This window comes from Vigna unguiculata, chromosome 2 (assembly GCF_037176805.1).
Source record: "Vigna unguiculata cultivar grain cowpea cultivar isolate G323 ecotype 2 chromosome 2, ASM3717680v1, whole genome shotgun sequence".
Classification (NCBI taxonomy): Eukaryota; Viridiplantae; Streptophyta; class Magnoliopsida; order Fabales; family Fabaceae; genus Vigna; species Vigna unguiculata.
Window position 1 is genome coordinate 32,684,920 of NC_140793.1, and position 19,947 is coordinate 32,704,866.

General features: G+C 31.2%; 2 protein-coding genes across 2 annotated transcripts; one reads left to right on the top strand and one right to left on the bottom strand.

The window, feature by feature from the left end:
* On the bottom strand, positions 1-1,252 carry LOC114173522 (uncharacterized). Its single transcript, XM_028057979.2, has 2 exons — positions 705-1,252; positions 1-465 (listed from the first exon to the last, which is right to left on the bottom strand). The coding sequence occupies exons 1-2, from the start codon at positions 1,138-1,140 to the stop codon at positions 383-385; spliced, it is 519 nt and encodes a 172-aa protein (XP_027913780.1). The 5' UTR covers positions 1,141-1,252; the 3' UTR covers positions 1-382.
* A 5,056-nt stretch (positions 1,253-6,308) lies between these two features.
* Positions 6,309-10,994, top strand: LOC114173587 (CLK4-associating serine/arginine-rich protein). Its single transcript, XM_028058075.2, has 13 exons — positions 6,309-6,655; positions 6,793-6,831; positions 6,951-7,093; positions 7,314-7,389; positions 7,758-8,061; positions 8,159-8,268; positions 8,399-8,446; positions 8,569-8,778; positions 9,051-9,152; positions 9,437-9,564; positions 9,711-9,855; positions 10,565-10,696; positions 10,787-10,994. The coding sequence occupies exons 1-13, from the start codon at positions 6,459-6,461 to the stop codon at positions 10,809-10,811; spliced, it is 1,659 nt and encodes a 552-aa protein (XP_027913876.1). The 5' UTR covers positions 6,309-6,458; the 3' UTR covers positions 10,812-10,994.
* Positions 10,995-19,947: the final 8,953 nt, after the last annotated feature.

A 19,947-nucleotide genomic window follows, 5' to 3' on the forward strand; every position in this document is an offset into this window, starting at 1 on the left:
TGGATTCAAATGCACTAGTAGAACCAACACCTTTTCACTTTTCTTTTCACACACTCACCACAAACACAAAAACAAAGACAAAACTAAATGTACGTACTTCTACCACATCACATAGACAATACTATAATAGATCTAACTTAGTAGTCATCACATATTCCACAAGTACATCACAAAACAAGGCTCTGCCGACACCCCACATGTATTACTAACTACCTACTTTGCTTCCCTCACAATCGGGTGGTTAAACAGGGTCCGCCATCGCTTCAGTTCGGTGAGAAATAGTTGTCATTTATATCAATCACAGTTTCTATTGTAATGATTTAGGTTTCACAACCCTGCTTCGGTTCCGGATCAAGGATCATCATCGCATCATATAATCCATTCAGCTAGAACTTTGACGCACCGCACAACCAACAACCTGAGCCCACTGCTTCAGCCTCGTCTTCACCGTCTGAGGGTTATCACCTTCATAATTTATTCACATCAAACAAAGCAATGATTCAGCAAACAAAGATATGGTCATATCTTAATCCACTTCAATCACACTCAACGCATATTAAACAAGACCGAGATTTAAATGTCCTTATCTATATTTCTCAAAAAAATTGATAACCTAAATTATTGGATGCAAACTTTTTATAATTGTGACACATGTGAGAGATTTTTATGGAAAACAGATAATAGATCAGATAACTGTTAAGTACCTGTGGTGAAGATGGTAGAGTGGGGACTGCCGTGGGGAGAAGGAGTGCCTTCGCAGTCAGATGCAACGGAGGAAGACGGTGTGGTCTTGGGGACAAGGGATTCGTTGTAGTGTTTGTTGACGGCGTAGTAGAGACCTAGAGCTGGTAGGGTATCGGAGAGGCGGTGATCAAGCTCAACCTCAGGGGAGGATTCGAATCCGAAGCCCAATTCGATGCAGGCTTTGAGTTCGTCCACATCCTCGTCTGTGACGCTCTTGCTGCGGCGGTTCTTCCAGTTTCCCTTGCGGCGGAGCCAGGCCTCGTCACGGTAGACATCCGGCGACCATGATCGCTGCTTGAAGAGCGGCGGCGCAGACTGCAGGAGCGGTGGACGCTGGAGCAGGAAGGGTGGCGGCTGCGCGTGGACATCCGATTCCGACATGGGCGTGGAAAACATGCACAGCCCCTTAGAGTTGGGGTTGTGCGGAGGTCGAGGGACCTCGCACGATGAGTTAGAGAACGCTATGGCGTTGTTAGGTTTCTCTCTTTCGGCGCTTTTGAATGCGAAGGGACACCACAGGCTTTATTCTTAGCTGCTTGGATCAAACCCACACCTCTGTCCTCTCTCATTGGTCCACGTCATATATTTTCTTTTTTAATCTTATGTCTTATTTTCTTGCATGACGTACAAATATTTTCATTCTACCATATTTTATATGTCCAACTAATACATTGGCAGAGAATAATCAAATATTATAATAATATAATAATGCCTTGTTGACTAAGGAAATAATAAGCTCCAGGTACTCACATTAATTGATGCTTATTTCGAGATTAACTATACGTTAAGTTAGGTATAATACTCAATTATCTTTAAATTATACTTAAGAGCTTCAATTTTACGATATATGGATGTTGTTATTTGCATTATGCATTATTGATGGAATCCTTTACCTTAAAAGCAATCTCTGGCTATGACGTGTTGGGAACTTGGGATCCAGAAAATTTTCTTGTTAACCATGCATGTTTCCATTATTGTAATAATAATAAGTTAAAAGAAATTATATTTTATAGTTTCATTCGCATAGTATGAATGCGTGGTCCACTAGTAAGATTACATCGATTAAACTATATACATGCGCCATTTTACTTTGTCAATTCCAACCACAAAGACGCCACAACTTACTCATGTAAACATTCAATTTGGCTCTTTATTTCATCTCTATATATTATTAACCTGAGTTTCTATTCTTAATCGTGAAGATACTTTCCCTCTTTTCTTTTTCTTCCCCTCTCGATGAACCATTCTTAAGTGTACCATTTTTATAAAATTTAAGTTAGCTACAATAATATTTTATTTTTAAATTAGTTACACATTTAAGTGAAAGTGATATTATTTATTTTAAACTGCACATGTTATCACTTATATTTATTTAAGATTATTGAGTCTGACAAAATATTTATGAATTATTAACAGAACTTTTAATGTTGTATAAAAAAACTAGTACATGTAAACCTTTATTATCTCCTTCTGAACTTTAACCATAGTTATCCATAAGCAATCTGGTCAAACTAAAACCCCTCTTAACTTTTATATCATTTGTTCACGCATCAGCATATTTAGTGAAAATAATATTTATTTTAGCAACATCTGAATCGAAAATTTAATTAAGACTGCAATATAATGATATGTAAATTAAAAACATATTTAATCTAGCCTTCGAATGAAAGTTAATTGATAATTTCATTAATATTTGAAAAATTTAACCATGGATTTATAGATGAAATTTTGAATTTTATATGTTATTTGGTGTATGTTTATTTCTTAGTCGTCATTATGATAACAAAATCAACTTGACGTCTTCTTTTGATTTGTATATCAAATATAAATATTATATTAAAAAGGAAAGTAAAACTTTATACTATCTCTCAGGTACAAAAATTGTATCTTATATTTATATATTTCATACTTTTGTGCTTATCCTATTAAACATTATCTATTTTAAAAAAATAGCATAAAAATTTTCTATTATTAAATATAAAAAGAGAACGAAAAATAGAGTAAATTTTTGTAAATGAAAAACTATTTGCACAAAATATTTTATAAGCTGCCTTGTTAAATTTTTTAACATCAAAAAATTAATTAATTCATAAATTAAAATTACTTTGTATATGAAATAATTTCAATTCGTAAAAATTTAAGTTATTTTTGTTAAAATAATTTTTGTTCAAAAATTGCTGAAATAGGTAACGTGTTTAAACTGTTTGTAGGTTTGTAAAAATTATTATGACAAATAACCTATTAACTATATTTTCAAGAGATCAGGTCAGGTCAAAGTTATTTGAAATTTGTTTAAAATTTATAAACATTACATATTATATTTATAATTAAAATATATTATTAAATACTTATTTATATATATATATATATATATATATATATATTCAAAACCTAAAACTTATTTAACCGAATATACGAAATATTCCAAACTATTGAAATAAAAAATATAAAATCATCAAATTGCGAAAGCATGAGTGACAATAATTGAATACGATGTAACACACAGAAAAAACACTAATTTTATTTAGCAGACTTTAGTTTAGTGGTGCAAACCAACGTGGTAGTTTAAGAGACACATCCCAAAACCATGAAAACCACAAGAAAGAAATAATATCTAGTGTTAGGACCTACATGCCCTATTCTTATTATCCCTGTTGCTGATTAATCTAGCATATACGTACGGATATCCCTATAGATGACATGACATGTCATAAGAAATAATATATTATTTTACTTGCGTTATTTCTTAAATATATATAATCTTAAAATTGAATTTTTGATTATAAAACTACAGGATGTAGTCTACAGTCTGATATCCACTATTTTTAATTTATTATATATTTGATTTTTTTAATATTATTAGGTATTCAAAACGACGATCAAATATATATTCAAAACCTACAACTTTTTTTTGCGGTAAATTAAAAAAAATACTAACAAATTTTAATTTAATTTACATATAAAATAGTAATTTATTATTAATTCTTCAAAATTCTTGTTTGATTCTTATTAAAGTTCTTCGATCTGATGAGTATTGAAAGTTGTATGATAACAAATTAAAAGAAAAACCAAATTGGTTTATTAGTCTGCATTTATGTGAAACGAGTCAAACTTTTCATACAATGTTGAAAATACATGACAGGCTAGCTTGACCTGCATTTTGTGGGCCAAGTGAGTCAGGTCAGTCCATATTATCACCCTTACTAATGTTTTGTATAAATGTGGAAAGTCACTAACTCCCCCAAATTTTTCTAATCTTATTATATATATATATATATATATATATATTATACATTATTATATTATTTATATTAAGTTTAAGAAAGTTTGTTACCATTTTATTTATATATATCACTCATTATAGATCTTTATTGTTTATAAAATAAAATAAAAAACTAATTTGATGGATATTTGTTAATTAAATGATTAGGATTTTTTCTTATACTTTCTCAATAGTCATTAAGAAAGTATGGGAGTCGAAAACAAAAAATATCGAGATAAATCAGAAAACGAAAATTGGAAGAATAGAGAGATTAATAATATATTATGACAATATTTCTCATGAATCAATATTAATATTTTATTATGATTTATATATCTTAAATTTATGATTTTTCTATGATATTTCTCCTAAATTAGTTTGAACCCTAATTATATATATATATATATATATATATATATATATTTTAAATTAGTATAATCTTAATTATAAATTTTAAGAATTTTATGTTTTCAAATCCACATGCTACAATTTTTAAAATTTTATGGATATATGCATTACGAATCCATTATATACATATTTAAGGATAACCTTAAATTGGATTGAAGATTATAATAGGTTTGTTGTGTGCATGCAATAAATAAAAGAAAATCAGAGGTTGAAAAGTCCATAAGTGATGTGTGAAAATGGTTTAAGTAGATGAATTGAAAAGCTTTTTTTATTTAATTAGAAAAAAATAATTTATATATAAAAATTATAATTTAGCACTTCTAAAATTTTTGACTTGATTAAGCTGTCTGACTTGATTATTATGCAGTTCTTTCTTAGTTTAAAATAACTTATGTTAGTTATAGTTAACTATAAGATATACTAAATTGGACAATTCTATCAAATCAAACTAGCTTGACAAACAAAAAAATATCAAATGAAACATAATAATTATCTTACTAAATCCATCAATTTAAAATAAAATAATTTATTACAATTAACTAGTTTCTTTTACATGGATAGATGCTACCTCACAAATGTAAATGCAAGAAATATACTCACAAGACAGATAAAGAATAAAAGATAAATCTACTTTATCCAAAATCCTTGTCGAATGAGATTTTAGACATTTAAGTAAGAAATCGTATAATGAAAATTTTATTTATAATCCAACTTTTAATTGTAAAATAATAGAATATTATATTTTAATATCATTACTACTCTTAACTATTTTTTTAAATAATTTCATAATTATTAATTTTAATTATTTAATTATATACGAGTACAGTTTACAAATAACTAGTAAAACATATATAACAAAAACTAGAATATTACATTCATGTTTTATTTAAATATATTACGAATCTTTTAAATTTATAATTTTATATTTTTTTTCTAGAACAAGAAACCAATGTCTTATTGAAAGACTCGATAAAAAAATATCTTGTTGAATTTTGTTATAGAATCTATTCATTTATCTAAAAAAAAAACTGTCTAAAAAAATTTACAGCTTAATTACACATGTTGTTTAAATTTAAAATATAATTTGATCCTTAATTTATTCTTACATTATAAAACATTATAAAACAGAACAGTTATTTTAAAGAACAGGACTCACTTATCGGATTATTTTAATCAATATTTTTTTGTTCACATTATTTAATCATTTCCACACACAAGTTAAGAAAATGTATTGATTTTTACGATTTTCTCCAAATTTTATTTTTTATCATGATTATTTTATTATTTCAGATTCAGATTTAAATGAAAAATATATATATATATATATATATATATATATTTTAAATTACAGCAATTAATATTATTTAAAGTTTAAGAAATATGTATTCATTATTATTATTATTATTCAACAACCTTCAAACTCAAATTAAACATAAATCATATATTTTTTTAAAACTATTAATTTAAACTTTACATTAAAGTTTATTAGTTATTATGGTCAAGCTAAAACATTCAATTGAAATTAAATATCGTTTTAGTTATATATATATATATATATATATATATAATTTTTTCAAAAAACATCATCACTATAATTTTTTTGTTATTCTTAAACAAAGTCGTGCTTTACGAAAAAAAACTTAAATGCCACGTTAATTTTTACATTTTAGTTCACTGAAAACTATAATAAAAGATAATTTATATAACTAAATGATCACAAATAAAAAACATTTTTCCCATAAGTTTATAAAAGTTATAAAATTAATTATTAATTAATAGTTAAGAAAAAAAAGATAAGGCCTGAGGTAATTAAATGGAACAAGTGACAACAAAGGGAACCGGGTTCAGTAAGCTATGGTAATTTCCTCGATTGGGCCATTCATACATTCATAGGTGGGGGACTAAGTCCGGGTCCAGGATGAAACCCGCGCAAACTCTGTGAGCACGACACGAGGTGCAAGGCCACTGTGTGTATTGCAGGAATCAAAATTAGGGTTCCAAACCGCATTGGAGAGAAAGAAGAAGAAGGGGAAGCAGAAGAAGGATGTGGCACGAGGCGAGAAGGTCGGAGAAGAAAGTCCACGACATGATGGACGCAGCTCGGAAGAGAGCACAGCGACGCGCCGTCTACCTCGCCAAGAGACGCGGCGATCCTCAGCAATCCATTCAACTCGTAGGCTTCCGCTGCCGAACCTACCGAGACGACGCTCTCTACCAAGCCACACAGGATCAGCAGGGCCTGTTCGTTTCTTTCACTCTTCTCTTTCAATACCTTGATCTTTATTCGATCACCGTTTCCAAAGCTTCTAATCGATTCAATTGTATTCTGTGATTAATTAATTTGCATAAGGTTGATGTGGTGATTTTTTGTATCTCAGGATACCTTGGAATGGGAAACAGGATGTATTGATTGACAGGTGCGAGCCTTTTCTTCTCTTACGTGTATTTCATTAATTAATTAATCACGCTTGCTTCATTGCATTGAATTTTATTAGTAGTGCTTCTTTTGATGTGAATCCTATGTGTGCATTTGCAGATTTGATGGCCGTGCTCTCCTTGATTTCATTCGCGATTCTAGTCATAGACGCGCTCCGGAAAAGTCTGAAGAAGAAGAAGAGTTAGAAGAGTTTGTTAATTTTGAGCGTTATCGGGATTTAGTAAAGCATCGCCGTAGAGGATGTCGGTACTTTTTTATTTCTCGACAATGTGTTTGATTCTCTTGTAATGATGACCTTTAATGTTTTTGTTACTATTATTGATTTTTCTTTGTCTTTTAATCTATTTCAATGATGTTCATTCATGATAAAGGAATAAGATACAAAAAGGTTTCCAGGCTGGTCTGATTTCTAGTTTTTGATTTTGAGGTTGAATTTACAAACTAGGTTTTTAATGTTAACAGTTACTGACGAGGAGGCTTTGCAACATGTAAATCAAGAGATGGAAGCCAAGGCTGCTGCCCCGTTTACATCAGACAGGTTGGATGATGTTCCTTTCATGCATATTCAACTATATTTTAGTCACTTGGCATCATGTATGCGACATACTAATTTTTAAGTTCCTAATCCTTAATGTTATATGTAAGCAATATCTGCTGAAAATATGTTGCTTGATTTATTTGTAGCTTTTTTACTGTGGACCTGATGTTTGTTTCTGTCTTTCTAGTTGGTGTCTTGGAATATTAGTTTTTATTTTTTATTTTTTATATTACTTATGCTATAATTTTTGTTCCATTTCTAAAACTGAACCTTAGCAATTAGTAATAACAACTGTATCCTTATATGATGTCAAGTTAGTATACTTCATAGCAGATGATCTTACTTTGTTTATGTATGTACACCTGTAGATCTAATTTACCACAGCCTTCTGCAAGTAAAGGATCCTACTCACAGGTTGGGTTTTCTTATGATGGGAATGGAAAAGAAGAAACCCATATTTCAGATGATGATGATAATGATAATGATAATGAGGAAGATGAAGATGATGATGATGATGAGGATTTTAATAGTGATGATAGCAATGATGAAGGAATGGAAATAATTGCTAAAGAATATGGGGTTAAAAGGTATGGTTGGCTTGTCTACATGGATAAGAAAGCAAAGGAGGAAGAGAAAAGGCAAAAGGAGTTGATCAAAGGTGACCCTGCAATTGTAAGTGCACAAGTTCACAGTAAGATGTTTTAGTTCTTCATATTTGTAGATGACCTTTTGGATGATGTTTTATGATGATATATTATAAATTTTGTAGAGGAAGCTAAGTCGTAAAGAAAGAAGGAAGGCTTCTCAGATTGAAAGGGAGAGAGAGAGAGAAGCCACACGGATATCAGGAACTCGTGTGCTGCATCATGACCCCTACCGGTAGACAAACTGATATTTCCATCCTTCAGATTGAGCGAAGAATATATGAAATTGTACTCCTACTAACAAATGGGATTGCTGATTATTCTTCCATGCTACTCATAATCTTGAACTCAATATATACATGCAGGGAATCAAGGCAAAGTCCAACATATGAAGCCTATTCTCGATCTAGAAGGTATGCCACCGGTTCTCCATTTCTATCTGAATGATGTCTGTACATATATCCATTTTCCCCATTACTCGTACTTATTGGAAAGGAACTTCTATTAAGTGTTTTTTGTCAATTTCTTTGTGCAGGTCAAGGTCCAGATCACGGTCCTACTCTCCATCGCACTCAAGGCGTTATTCACGTAGTAGTCATTCTGATGATATTCACCGAAGCAAACCAAGGACACCTAAAATAGAATACATAACTGAATTTGGGAGCTCTGGAGCAGCAGATGAACCCCGGCTTGAAGGATTTTCTCCACCACGATCTCCTACATCTCAAGTTGATATGTTAAACCGGTCGGAGCACTGGACCTTTAATTCTTGCCAAGATAGATTGGACAGTCTTTTCTCTGCGCAGCATATCTCCCATATTGTTGTCTGAGGCAATTTTTTGTGGTTTAGAATAGATCAGGACTAGGTTTGTTGGGGTAACTTCCAAGAGGAGAAGGGAGGAGGCTTCCTATTTGAATCTCATTGTTCCCTGAAATGAATTTTGCATAACTAACTCACCTGTGAGCTGCATGGAAATCTTGCAAGTATTTTATCTGATACCTCCACTGTTTTTGCAGGCCTTCATCTGGTTGCATACTGGAGGCATTGCATGTTGATCCTGCTTCCGGTGTATCAATTGATAAAGATAAGGGCACTAAAGTTGCGAAGCCATCAGTAAGGTATGCCATCACCCAACGGTGTACATGCAAATGGACATTTATATTGTAGATGGTTTTTGCAATTCCATCTTCTCTACTGAGCATGAAATTTTGTATCAAGTTTGGTCTGCGTCAGTTACACTGTCATCTTGTCAAAGACACAATAGAATTTTTTTATTTATTATTAATTTCTTTCAGCTTATTTTATCTGGTTTTAAAAATGGATATTTCACTTTTGTTAAAATGTAAATATTCTGAATATTTATTTATTTTTTTAATTGTTGCTCTCTTTTCCCCATCCACAGTGCTTCTTCAGCATTAGCAAAATTAAAGGCTGGTGGTTCTGGAGGTCCCTTAAAACAACAAGGGGAGAAGAAAGAAACTCCTCAAGAAAGACTTAAAAGAATCATGAACAGACAACTAAACAAACAAAGTATGTCTGCTTGCATAATTTATTTTATTTACAGATCAAAGAAGTCTTCTATATGCATTTCACTAATTCTTTTCAGGAGCAAGTATAGCAGTTTTTATGTGAATTTTGTATCGGTTTCTAATGTTAAAAATTGTTTGCCTGTGCAGTTAAGAAAGATACTGCTGCTGAACTAGCCAAGAAAAGGGAACAGGAACGGCAGAGGCAGGAAAAACTTGCAGAAACAAGCCGATTGAGTCGGTATAGACGGCACAGCCGCAGTCGCAGCAGGAGTTTAAGCCGTTCCCCTCCAAGGTATTTGAAACTCACTTTGCACATGTTAGATGCTTTTGTGCTGTTAATGGACTCACAGATAAAATAGTTTACCCCTGTATTTAATGGAATGGTCAGCCTGCAAGAATTTGGTCTAATTGCTTGAGTAACATCAGTTTTCACCTCTCCATTATATTTTAGACCAACTAGGCAACTTTTTGTGGTTTGAAGTCAAGGATGTTGTTTTTTATTGGATATAATATAAATTCTATAGCTACCTTCCTGCTCCTCCATCCCGATGTAATGTAATTCTTGTTATTTTCAGGTGTCAAGTTATCTTTTAGGTATTTCAAATCCGGTTGTAGCAAGTGTTGTCGCCAGTTCTAATCTATACTGATATTATATTTGTGCAAATTGATGTCGTGTCTTGACATTTAAGAACAATTTTTCGTGCCCAATATTGCTGTCTAATCTAAACTGCTCATCAGAATGACTTTCTTTCAATCAGAACTGTCTTTTGCCTTTCCTCGTTCACGGGAATTGCGTCCGTTCTGTAATACATCTTAGGACCTTGAATACTCAAGGGATCTGTAATTTGTTTGTAGCATTTAGGTAATATGTATTGATGGACTTTTAAGATTAGTAATTAGTGGAATTAGTACCCATCAGTAGAAATTTTATTTTCAGCAAATGGAGTTTTACTGCGTTTTCCTATTGGTTAGCTAATACTGAATGATATGAACACTTGCAGAAGGTACAGGCACAGTAGAAGTCCTAGTAGAAGCAGAGGTTCCAGAAGATATTATTCTAGCTCCCGATCCCGGTCCCCTTCTCGCACCCGTTCCCGCTCACGTTCTCGGTCTCCTTATTCTCGATCTCCTAGGTAGTGTTTTGTTTTTCATTTGCCTGTCCCGTGAAATTTATGCTAGATCTTCTAAATCATGAAAGACTGACTTAGAAGATGAAATTTCAGGATAAGAAACAGATCAAGGCACTGAGGCAAAGCTGTGTGCGTGTAGAAAGGCTGACGAAGTTTGTGTTCATTTGTTTATAGTATGGATATTATTAATATATGGCGTAAAACTCTCTTGGTTGAGTTGTGTTGAAGCAGCAGCGGTATGCTACCTTTCTGAACATGTCATTTCAGTATTTGCTAATGTATATCGAATAATTTGTTATCACGAATCTCGTATCAGGTGCATATTTATTGAATCAAATTGTACAACGTAGGTTCCTTGAAAGAAAAAAAAGAATGATTTTAACTATAATGTAAGTTAGAAACCCTTTCAAACCTTGAAACAGATATTTTCCTATTATCACATAGAAAGAATTCAGGAAATTCTGCTTCTTAACTATGGTTAATTTTTGTTTGGTTAAAAGATATGATTAATAATATTTATTTAGGTTTTCTGAAAATCAGGCAAGTATTTTATTTTTATTACAATATTATTTTATTGTTGCATTAAATCATTTAATAAGATTAGTGATTTTTTATTGAAGTTTTATTTTAACTTATGGAACTTAAATATTTGGTGAAAATTAAGGCTAATTCATTTTTGATAAACAGTTTAATGGAAATGTAATCATTTAGAAAGAAAATCAGACATGAAAGTTTTACTTTTTTTATCTCCAAAAGTTTTAGTATATATATATATATATATATATATATATATATATATATATATATATATATATATATATATATATATATATATATATATATATGATTGAGGGAAACTTCAAAAATATGTTGAGTATGGGTAAACTTGGGGCATTGATAGCAACTGAGCCCAGTACCACGAATATTGGACTTAGTGCCGTTGGTTGTCCAAAACCTTGAACTAGTTTTAATTTTCTTAGGCAAAATATCCGATATCCTCCGTTACTCTACATAGCGAAAACTAATTTTTACTATACTAAAAATTATATTATTTTCAAAAATATATAACTTTTTAAGAATAATAATAAAACAATAAAGTTTAAAATATATATAATTTTGTATGAATTCTATTAAAAATTATGTAGTGATTATTTTAAAAAAAGTCTCTAATTATTTTGAAATAGAAAAAAAAATGTTTAACTATTTATTTTATTAAATAAATAAATACATTTTTATTTAGTAATTTAAAAAAAAAAATTAAAAGATGTATGTATATCTATATATAATAACATAGATAACTATTTGTTTATTATAGAATTCATTTATTTTATTAAATAAATAAATACATTTTTATTTATTAATTTAAAAAATAAATAAATTAAAAGATGTATGTATATTTATATATATAATAACATAGATAAATATTTGTTTATTATAGAACTCATACCGTTACCAGCTGAGCTGATGAACATTATTACGCATAAGATATCGTCCTCCTGTATAATTAAATTAAATGTTATTCTGGTGAAGTATTTTGTTTTTCTCAAGATAAGGCTAAACTCTAAATAGTTCATTCTGTTTGAATAATTATTGCTTATTCCTAATTTGATTTAACGTGATGACGTGAATCGTTAATGTGCTATGATTTAATGGAAAGTATCACGCAATGGGAATGTATATTCTTTTATGGTATTGAACTAATATAAAAGTAGTTATATTTATAGATAGAAAATTGCTTTTCGGTAAAGTTACTATCAATATTTTTATACATTAAATTTCTAATTGTTAAGTCAAGTGTTCTTGTTGACTAAATTAAAATTACAATTTTTTTTATAAATAAATTTCATCAAACAACTTTTTACCAATTCATCTTATTGATTATTAGCTATATTGATTAGTTAGTCTCACTGACTTTCTCGTATGTAACGAGGCAATAGGTTTTTAACATTATATCGATTACCACAATTTGAAAAAAAAAATTATAACTATTAAAAAAATACAATAATTCCTTTAAGGGTTACTCTATTTATAAATGCATTCTATATTATACTACAACACAGAAATTTAAACAACTTACGAAATGTCTAAAATAGATTTTGGGAGTATCTAATTCATCACAGGTTTTGAAATAACCATAAAATATGTTTCTATTAATTTCAGACAGGTGAATCTAGAAGATCTTATATGACACGCCCCGTCAAGAATGTTTGTCCACAGATCTAAAATGCACCACTATATAACAATTGAAAAATATATCTCTTTCACAACAATGAACTATATGTAAGGTAACAACGAAACATTAACAACAAAATGAAGAAACTGAGGAGGAATTGAGACAGTGTAGAGAAAAAATAAAGTATCATTACTTTTAATATTTTTTTGTTAAAATTATTTTTGTGTTTCTTTATTGTATTGGGTGATTGTAAATATAATAAAGGTAAAAGAAGAATTAGATCTGAATGTATCCTTTCACAGTCACAAAGCAAAGCCCCAAAAGAAGTGTAAGGAGGATATATGAAGAAAACTTGTAGACATTTTTCAACATTAAAGCACCTTGCTTAACAAAGGAAAGTTTTTGATGTGTTTATAAGAGATATTTTAGATTTATTAAAAGAAGAAAAGAGAACATCAGGCCTATAAAATTATTATAAATTACATTTCAAAAAAAATATGATACTAAATTAATCTTTCAATTATTATGTTGTCATACGTTTAACTCTTTAATGACTTCAACATTAAATTATTTCGTAAAAAAAAAAATTCATTATCAATTTAATCCTAGTAAAACTTCACAATTTTACTTTTGGAATTACAAAGATAGTGACAGATTAAATCCGTAACAGTAGCAGAGATTACTTTGATGATACATGAAATCTTGACCACTTTGTTTGATCAAAGATTTTTTCGGATTACAAGTCACTTTCAAAAGTAAAAAAAGAAAGAGAGTAAAAAATATTGTTTAGATGGATAAGAATAAAAATAATTTTCCCCCAAAATATTAGTTACATTTAAAAGTCAAAATAAAGAAATTGAATGTAATGAAGCACATTTTTCCCCTTGAGTTGAAAAGAGTGATTGAATGTTGACAAATGGGAAAGAGAAATTTGTACCCATGGACCCATTCCTTAAAGTCTCTTTTTCTTCCTCCGTTTGGTTTAATATTAAAATGAGTGAGGAAGTGCCATTTTCTTCTGTTTTCAATTCTCCACATTTCTCTCATTTGTAATTGATCCTGATCAAGTCAACTGTAGTGGACTATTTTTCTCATATTTTCTTAAAATAAACACATCGAAGATTTAAGTTCTTCAGAAATTAATTTTGTGATTAAAGTTTTTAATGAGTTAACGTAATACTATGAATATATAAAATTCTGCGACGTCCAATAATTTTGCACTTTCTGCTGTGGAACATATCATTACATATATGAATTTCACATGACATCAATTCCCATGAGAATATCATGTGGGTATTCAGTATTAATTTATTTCTTCACGGTCTTTAAATTAGTAGGTGTAACCAAATGTTTCAAATACTTACAAATGTTTGAAAGAAGCAGATCTTGTTGAGAAATTTACGTAACAGAGTTCATTCCCAATTGTGTATTTCTCGACAGTTCTCAAAAGCAAAACACAGGAACCTCCCAATCAAAGTCATGAGATTTCCATGACTTAGCTTTTTTCGGTGCCACTGCCATTATCCATAGTTATCGGTTACTATAAGGAATTGCATCAGCAAACATATTGTGAGTTAACATCTTGTCAGTTTTATTAAGCACTTGTTTTCTAATTGAAACTATAAGTTAGGTTTAAAGTTCAAATCTCCTCTCAAATATGAATTTCTTGTGTATTAAAGTTATTCAAAACTTGTATTAACGAGATTTATTGTTTGATAGACCTATTATGTTATCGACTGTCAGATCATACTAATGTCTCGTCACAAGGAGTGTATGGAAGATTTCACGTTTATACTATATTCAAACCTTCTATTTACAAATCAATTATGTAAGATTCAATTGAAGTTAAAACTTCTTAAGATGAAAAGTTAAATTAGTCGGTTGAGTGGTTGAAGTCCTGGACAATTTGGATGACAATTGCGCATCATCTTTTCTGATATTTTAGTTTGTGGTATCTGCAAACTGTTGCAAAGAATAATTGTACAATGAAATCATTGGATTATTTACTACAAACCTTTGGTTGGATTAAGAAAATGTTTATCATCGAATTGAGTCGGATTTGGTCTTGTCTTCCCCTCCTCGTTTTGTTGGATGATGTAGTATAAGTTGATGGTTGGGTAAAACTGACGATGACAGTTAACAGTATCTGATGAAAACCAATTGCACATTAAATTAGTGGCAACTTTATGTCAGTGTCCACTGTCCAAGATAAGCCGAGACTTCTTATTTCTCCATTGAATTATGGATGTTCATTGTGTCATGCCATCCAAACAAAAGCTCATGTAATTTGCTTTTGACCAAATTTACCTGCGATAAGGATATATAGGAACTGATTGCAGGTGAAAGAAAATAAAACTGTGGCAGAGATTGAAGATTGAAGCAGACTAAAGAAAATGCAAGGTGGGATAGGGATATGAAAGCCACAAAACTAAAAAAGCAGTGCTTTTGCAACAGTTTGAAACTGCCAAGATGATAATCATTTGAGTTTAGGCACGCACTGTTATAGGATCAGTAATTAGAGAGATGACATAATGAAAAAATCGATGATATAAATATGAGATACGTGATGATAAGATAAAAAGTGTATTGTTTATTCAAAAATTTTCACGCAAGCTTCTAGCTTTCCGATAACCCTTTATGTTGTGTGCGTGGACCAAGCTGTGATATTATTTGTTAGCATAAAAAAGGCAAGTGGGGATGCATGCAATTGAGTAAACTGGTTCCATTCTACCTCTACCGTGAATAGTTGTATTGTAGGGCAAGGAAAAGGAAGTCTAAGATATTTGTTTATATATGGAAATACTAATGAGTTACCGAAAGCTATTGCAATTTGTTGCTATGGCTACTTTCTTTTTCTTTGTCCTTCGCATCTCTCGAGCATTTCTTGAACCACACGGGATTTTCCAGTATCTCATCCATCCATCCATCCATCTTAAAGCTATGCCATCAAACTCACGTCTAAAACCTCACTTTATTCTGTCCTTTTCACGCCCCACGCCTCTTACCCTTTAACCTTCTATTCTCGCCTTTACTTAATACCTTTTTTTCACAGACAACACTTTCCAATATATAACACTATCTTTACTCTCACACGAGGGCTCACAAATCTTGTTTAAAACACAATCTAATCTTAGCAACTATGGCTACACACCTACCTAGCTAACACTTCTCTTGGACAAGGAGAAAGCCTTAACTAAAAGAAACCTATATTGCATCTTTAGCCACTTTTCTTTCCTTTTTTTTTTCTTTACTTGAAATGATTAAACCTTTTTGTGGATTATATGAAATATATATATATATATATATATATATATATATATATATATATATATATATATATATGTACCTGAAACAGCTAATCACAATCCACTAATTATATGTTTTCAAAAACTTTATATTCTTTCAGACCCTTAACTAGCTTGACCCTGTTAATTAACATAAAATAGGTTAAGATTTATATAAGTGAAGCACATGGCGTGACGTATCTTTTCTTGGACGGCTTAATTAATCTATATTTGGTGTCCCAATTGGTACATATGTGTGTTTTTATATATATTCTGATATACTGTTCAATAATACTGAAGAAAAAGTAGGTAAAGGCTCTTACCCTACACATTATATTCTCTTTTATTAGGCATGCACTCACATCTGATGAATCTCCTATCATCACATGCTTGTACTCTAAAACTAATAAATATATTACACTGTATAAGTGTGTATCAAATAGAAACTACATTTTCCATGCTTTATCTGTTTCGAGAAAGATAGAGTCATTTCGATGGATGCATATATCTCAATTATTTGGTCTATGTTCTAACCCTTGTTTCAAATTACCTTCACTCTAATACTAGTGCACCTTTACATCATTCTTGCGTCATTTTGGTTTTTCTGTGAGTGTGATATAAGAGGTGAGAAATCCTCGCTCGATCATTTTGATTGATAATTGCAGTAAGCAGAACCTAGTTTCATTCTCATCATTTCCCTTCACCAGCAGAACCTAGTTTTTAATATCCATCCACCAACTTTGTTGAAAACATTTACTTTAACCACAGTAATTTCTTTAGTTCAGAGAATTTTTTTAATAGTTTAGGTGATGCATTATACATAAGATAAATGTATATTTTAATATATAAATTTACATTTCAAAAGTTTTAGCTTTTGTCTCAATATTATGGGACTAAAACTACTTTACACATAGAAATTGAAAAAAATTGCATTTCGTACATAAATAAAGTATAACACCTTTGCTCTCAAGTACCAGCTTTGTCACTGTGACGTAGCAGTACTAAAGTAGTTGTGAATTACAGTGAAAATGTCATCAGTTTTTTTTTTTTTTTCTTTCTCAATTCACCGTTCGTTCAGATGACAAGCCGACAGATGTTAACTCCAACTTTTTGTCTCCAAATCACATTACTTACCACTTTGTTTCTTGTTTCTTCTTTTTTCAATAGAACTTTGCTTAATGGTAAACAAAATGGACATAGAAAGAAGGATTAGTGGTATATATGTATGAAAACAAATTCTCTTGACCCACCAACGTGGTTAGACTCAGACGTGAAGAACAGAGACAATAGAAAACGAGAGCGGAACACAGATTTTGGAATGTTACTGAGAAATTGGTTGTCATTTGTTGACAAATCAGTGATTAAGAAACAAAATGTTGGGAGTTGTTGGTTAATTTGAGAAAGACAAAGAAACAATATAGGCCACAACCCCCACCCTCCATTTGGTACATGCATGGACCCCTACGTTGTTCTTTGTGCCCACCAAATCCACTTTCACGAGAAGATTTCATCTTTCTCACGACAGGTGTGGAGAATCTCCAAATGCTTCCTCACTCACTCAACCACAAATCTTAGACCTTTTTCCTTCTACATTTTCTTCTTTTGTAGCTTACGATAAGGTCAGTGATCATGCTAACTGGTCCATGCCTTCCTCAAAAGTCTTAACCCTCCCATCTATTCCTAATCTTTGTGGCTACGGTTCCATTCCATTCCCTGCTAAATCAAACCTTGCATTGTTGGCCAAGAACAAAAATTTTGATATTATTTTTTGAAAGTTGCACATGGATCGTCGTCATCCACAAATTAAGAACAGTTATGCATAATATATATATAGTACTAAAGGCTGTGAAAGTGTTGCTCTCAAGAAAAGTACAATGAGGAAGCAAAAACAGCACGGTGGTTCCCAAAGGTGGAGGCTTTTCTTTTAAAAGCAAGTGTGAAAAATGGGCCATGAAAACCCCCAAAAGTCCAACAAACTCAGATTCTTCACAATAGGATATGAGGAGAATGAGTGGCCTTCAAGTTGCTTCCAAACTAAGACGCTTTCAAGTGGGTTCGGGTTTTGCTTATTACACTGCCCTTTATTTTATATGTTATAGTAAATAATACAATATCAATAACAATTTTATGTATATTTTTTTTTTCTTTTTAAATCATCAACAAATATTCGTTTTTCAAATGTGAAAACATTAATTAATTCCGGACTATATATTTATATAGTCATACCTTAATGGTCAAAATTAAAAATTAGTTGACTATTGAAACAAAACTCGATTATCTATGTCTATGTCTTTTATATCTCGTTAAGAGAGTGGTTTTAGTTGATGTTTTTCAATAACTGTCATGATATAAAATCCCAAGATATTTGAACATTGAACCAATTTTGGTACAAACGGGTAAAAAAGCATTCAGTAACAATGTGCATGTTATTTAATAAGTAACACAAAGTCGTTGACCCAACATCACCTTTACCAACGAACGATCATGTAACATATGAAACCAGTTTTTTTCTTTCATGGGAATGGTCCAACTTCACATGACAGTTGTTTTGTTTTACCTTACTTAATTTCCTCTCTTTGCGCCAATATCTTTGGTGGAATATGAGTGAATCGGTCACGTGCTGAGGCTCAGAAAGTGACCGTTAGTGTGCAATTTGGCATCTTATTTAAATCAAAACAAACAGCTATGAACACAATTCTTCACACAAAATCTATTTATTTAGGGCACTGCACGCACATAGTAAGAAAAAGTAGAAGAAGGGGATAACTTTATCCAAATCTCCATTCACCTTTTGCAGTTGAGGTTTAAGTCCAAAATAAAACCAGAAAAAAAAAAAAATAACAGGATGCATGTGCATTTTTCTGTTCTTTCTCTCTTTCTTCGCTCAAACGTCGCAACATGTCTTAATAAATGCATCTTCCTTCATTTCTCGACACGTAACTGTGTTTGACCAAAGGTTGTTGTTTTCTCATCGTTGATGATGATCCCTTAAACAAAACAATTAGTAGAAGCATTCTTTTTTTTTTTTCCTTTTCTTATTTGACACAAAACTTGGGTGTCGCGTGGGAAAAACATTTGGGGCGGCCATAATCAAAGTTTTCACAAATGCTTGTAGGATGCCATCATGTGCTTGCATCCAATGCTACAGAGAGACGTTAAGAAAAAAATAACAAAAGGAAAATATCAGTGCCGGCTTTTTTATTACAAGGCGGTGCCAAAACTAGATAAATTCATCACTTTTTTCTATTTTGATAGCAATTTTCTAGGATTCCCCAAACTTTTTGGGTACTACTTGGACAAACAAAACCTACCAGTTACGCGGTCCATTCTTTTTGCAAGTTTGACAATGTAGTTCCACTAAACTCCACATACTAAGCCCTCTGGTATATTATTCAACAAACATGAATGTAATAATTTAAAGTGCTTTAGATTGTTGTTGTTGAATTAAAAATGACATCGAAACAACGTAATTAGTTTAACTAAGTTTTTTGTCTAAAATTTTGGAAGGGGAGGTGATTTAATAGGTTATGAAGACTTTGAAGATAAAAAAAAAGTAGGTCCACGTGAATGCACCAACCAACCCCATCCTCTTGTAGAGTTAGTGAGTGTGTGATAGTTATGGTTGAGGTTACTATTCTCCCTAACCTCCAAATCCAAATACAATGTCACCTTTTAGGATGAACCATCACATTAATGGCGAGGCTGCGTGATGCTAACTTCTCACCGATGCTTTTAAATCGGTGAACTTCTTGGAAACAGTACTAGACGCAGCTACCTTCTCACCTTAACCAACACTT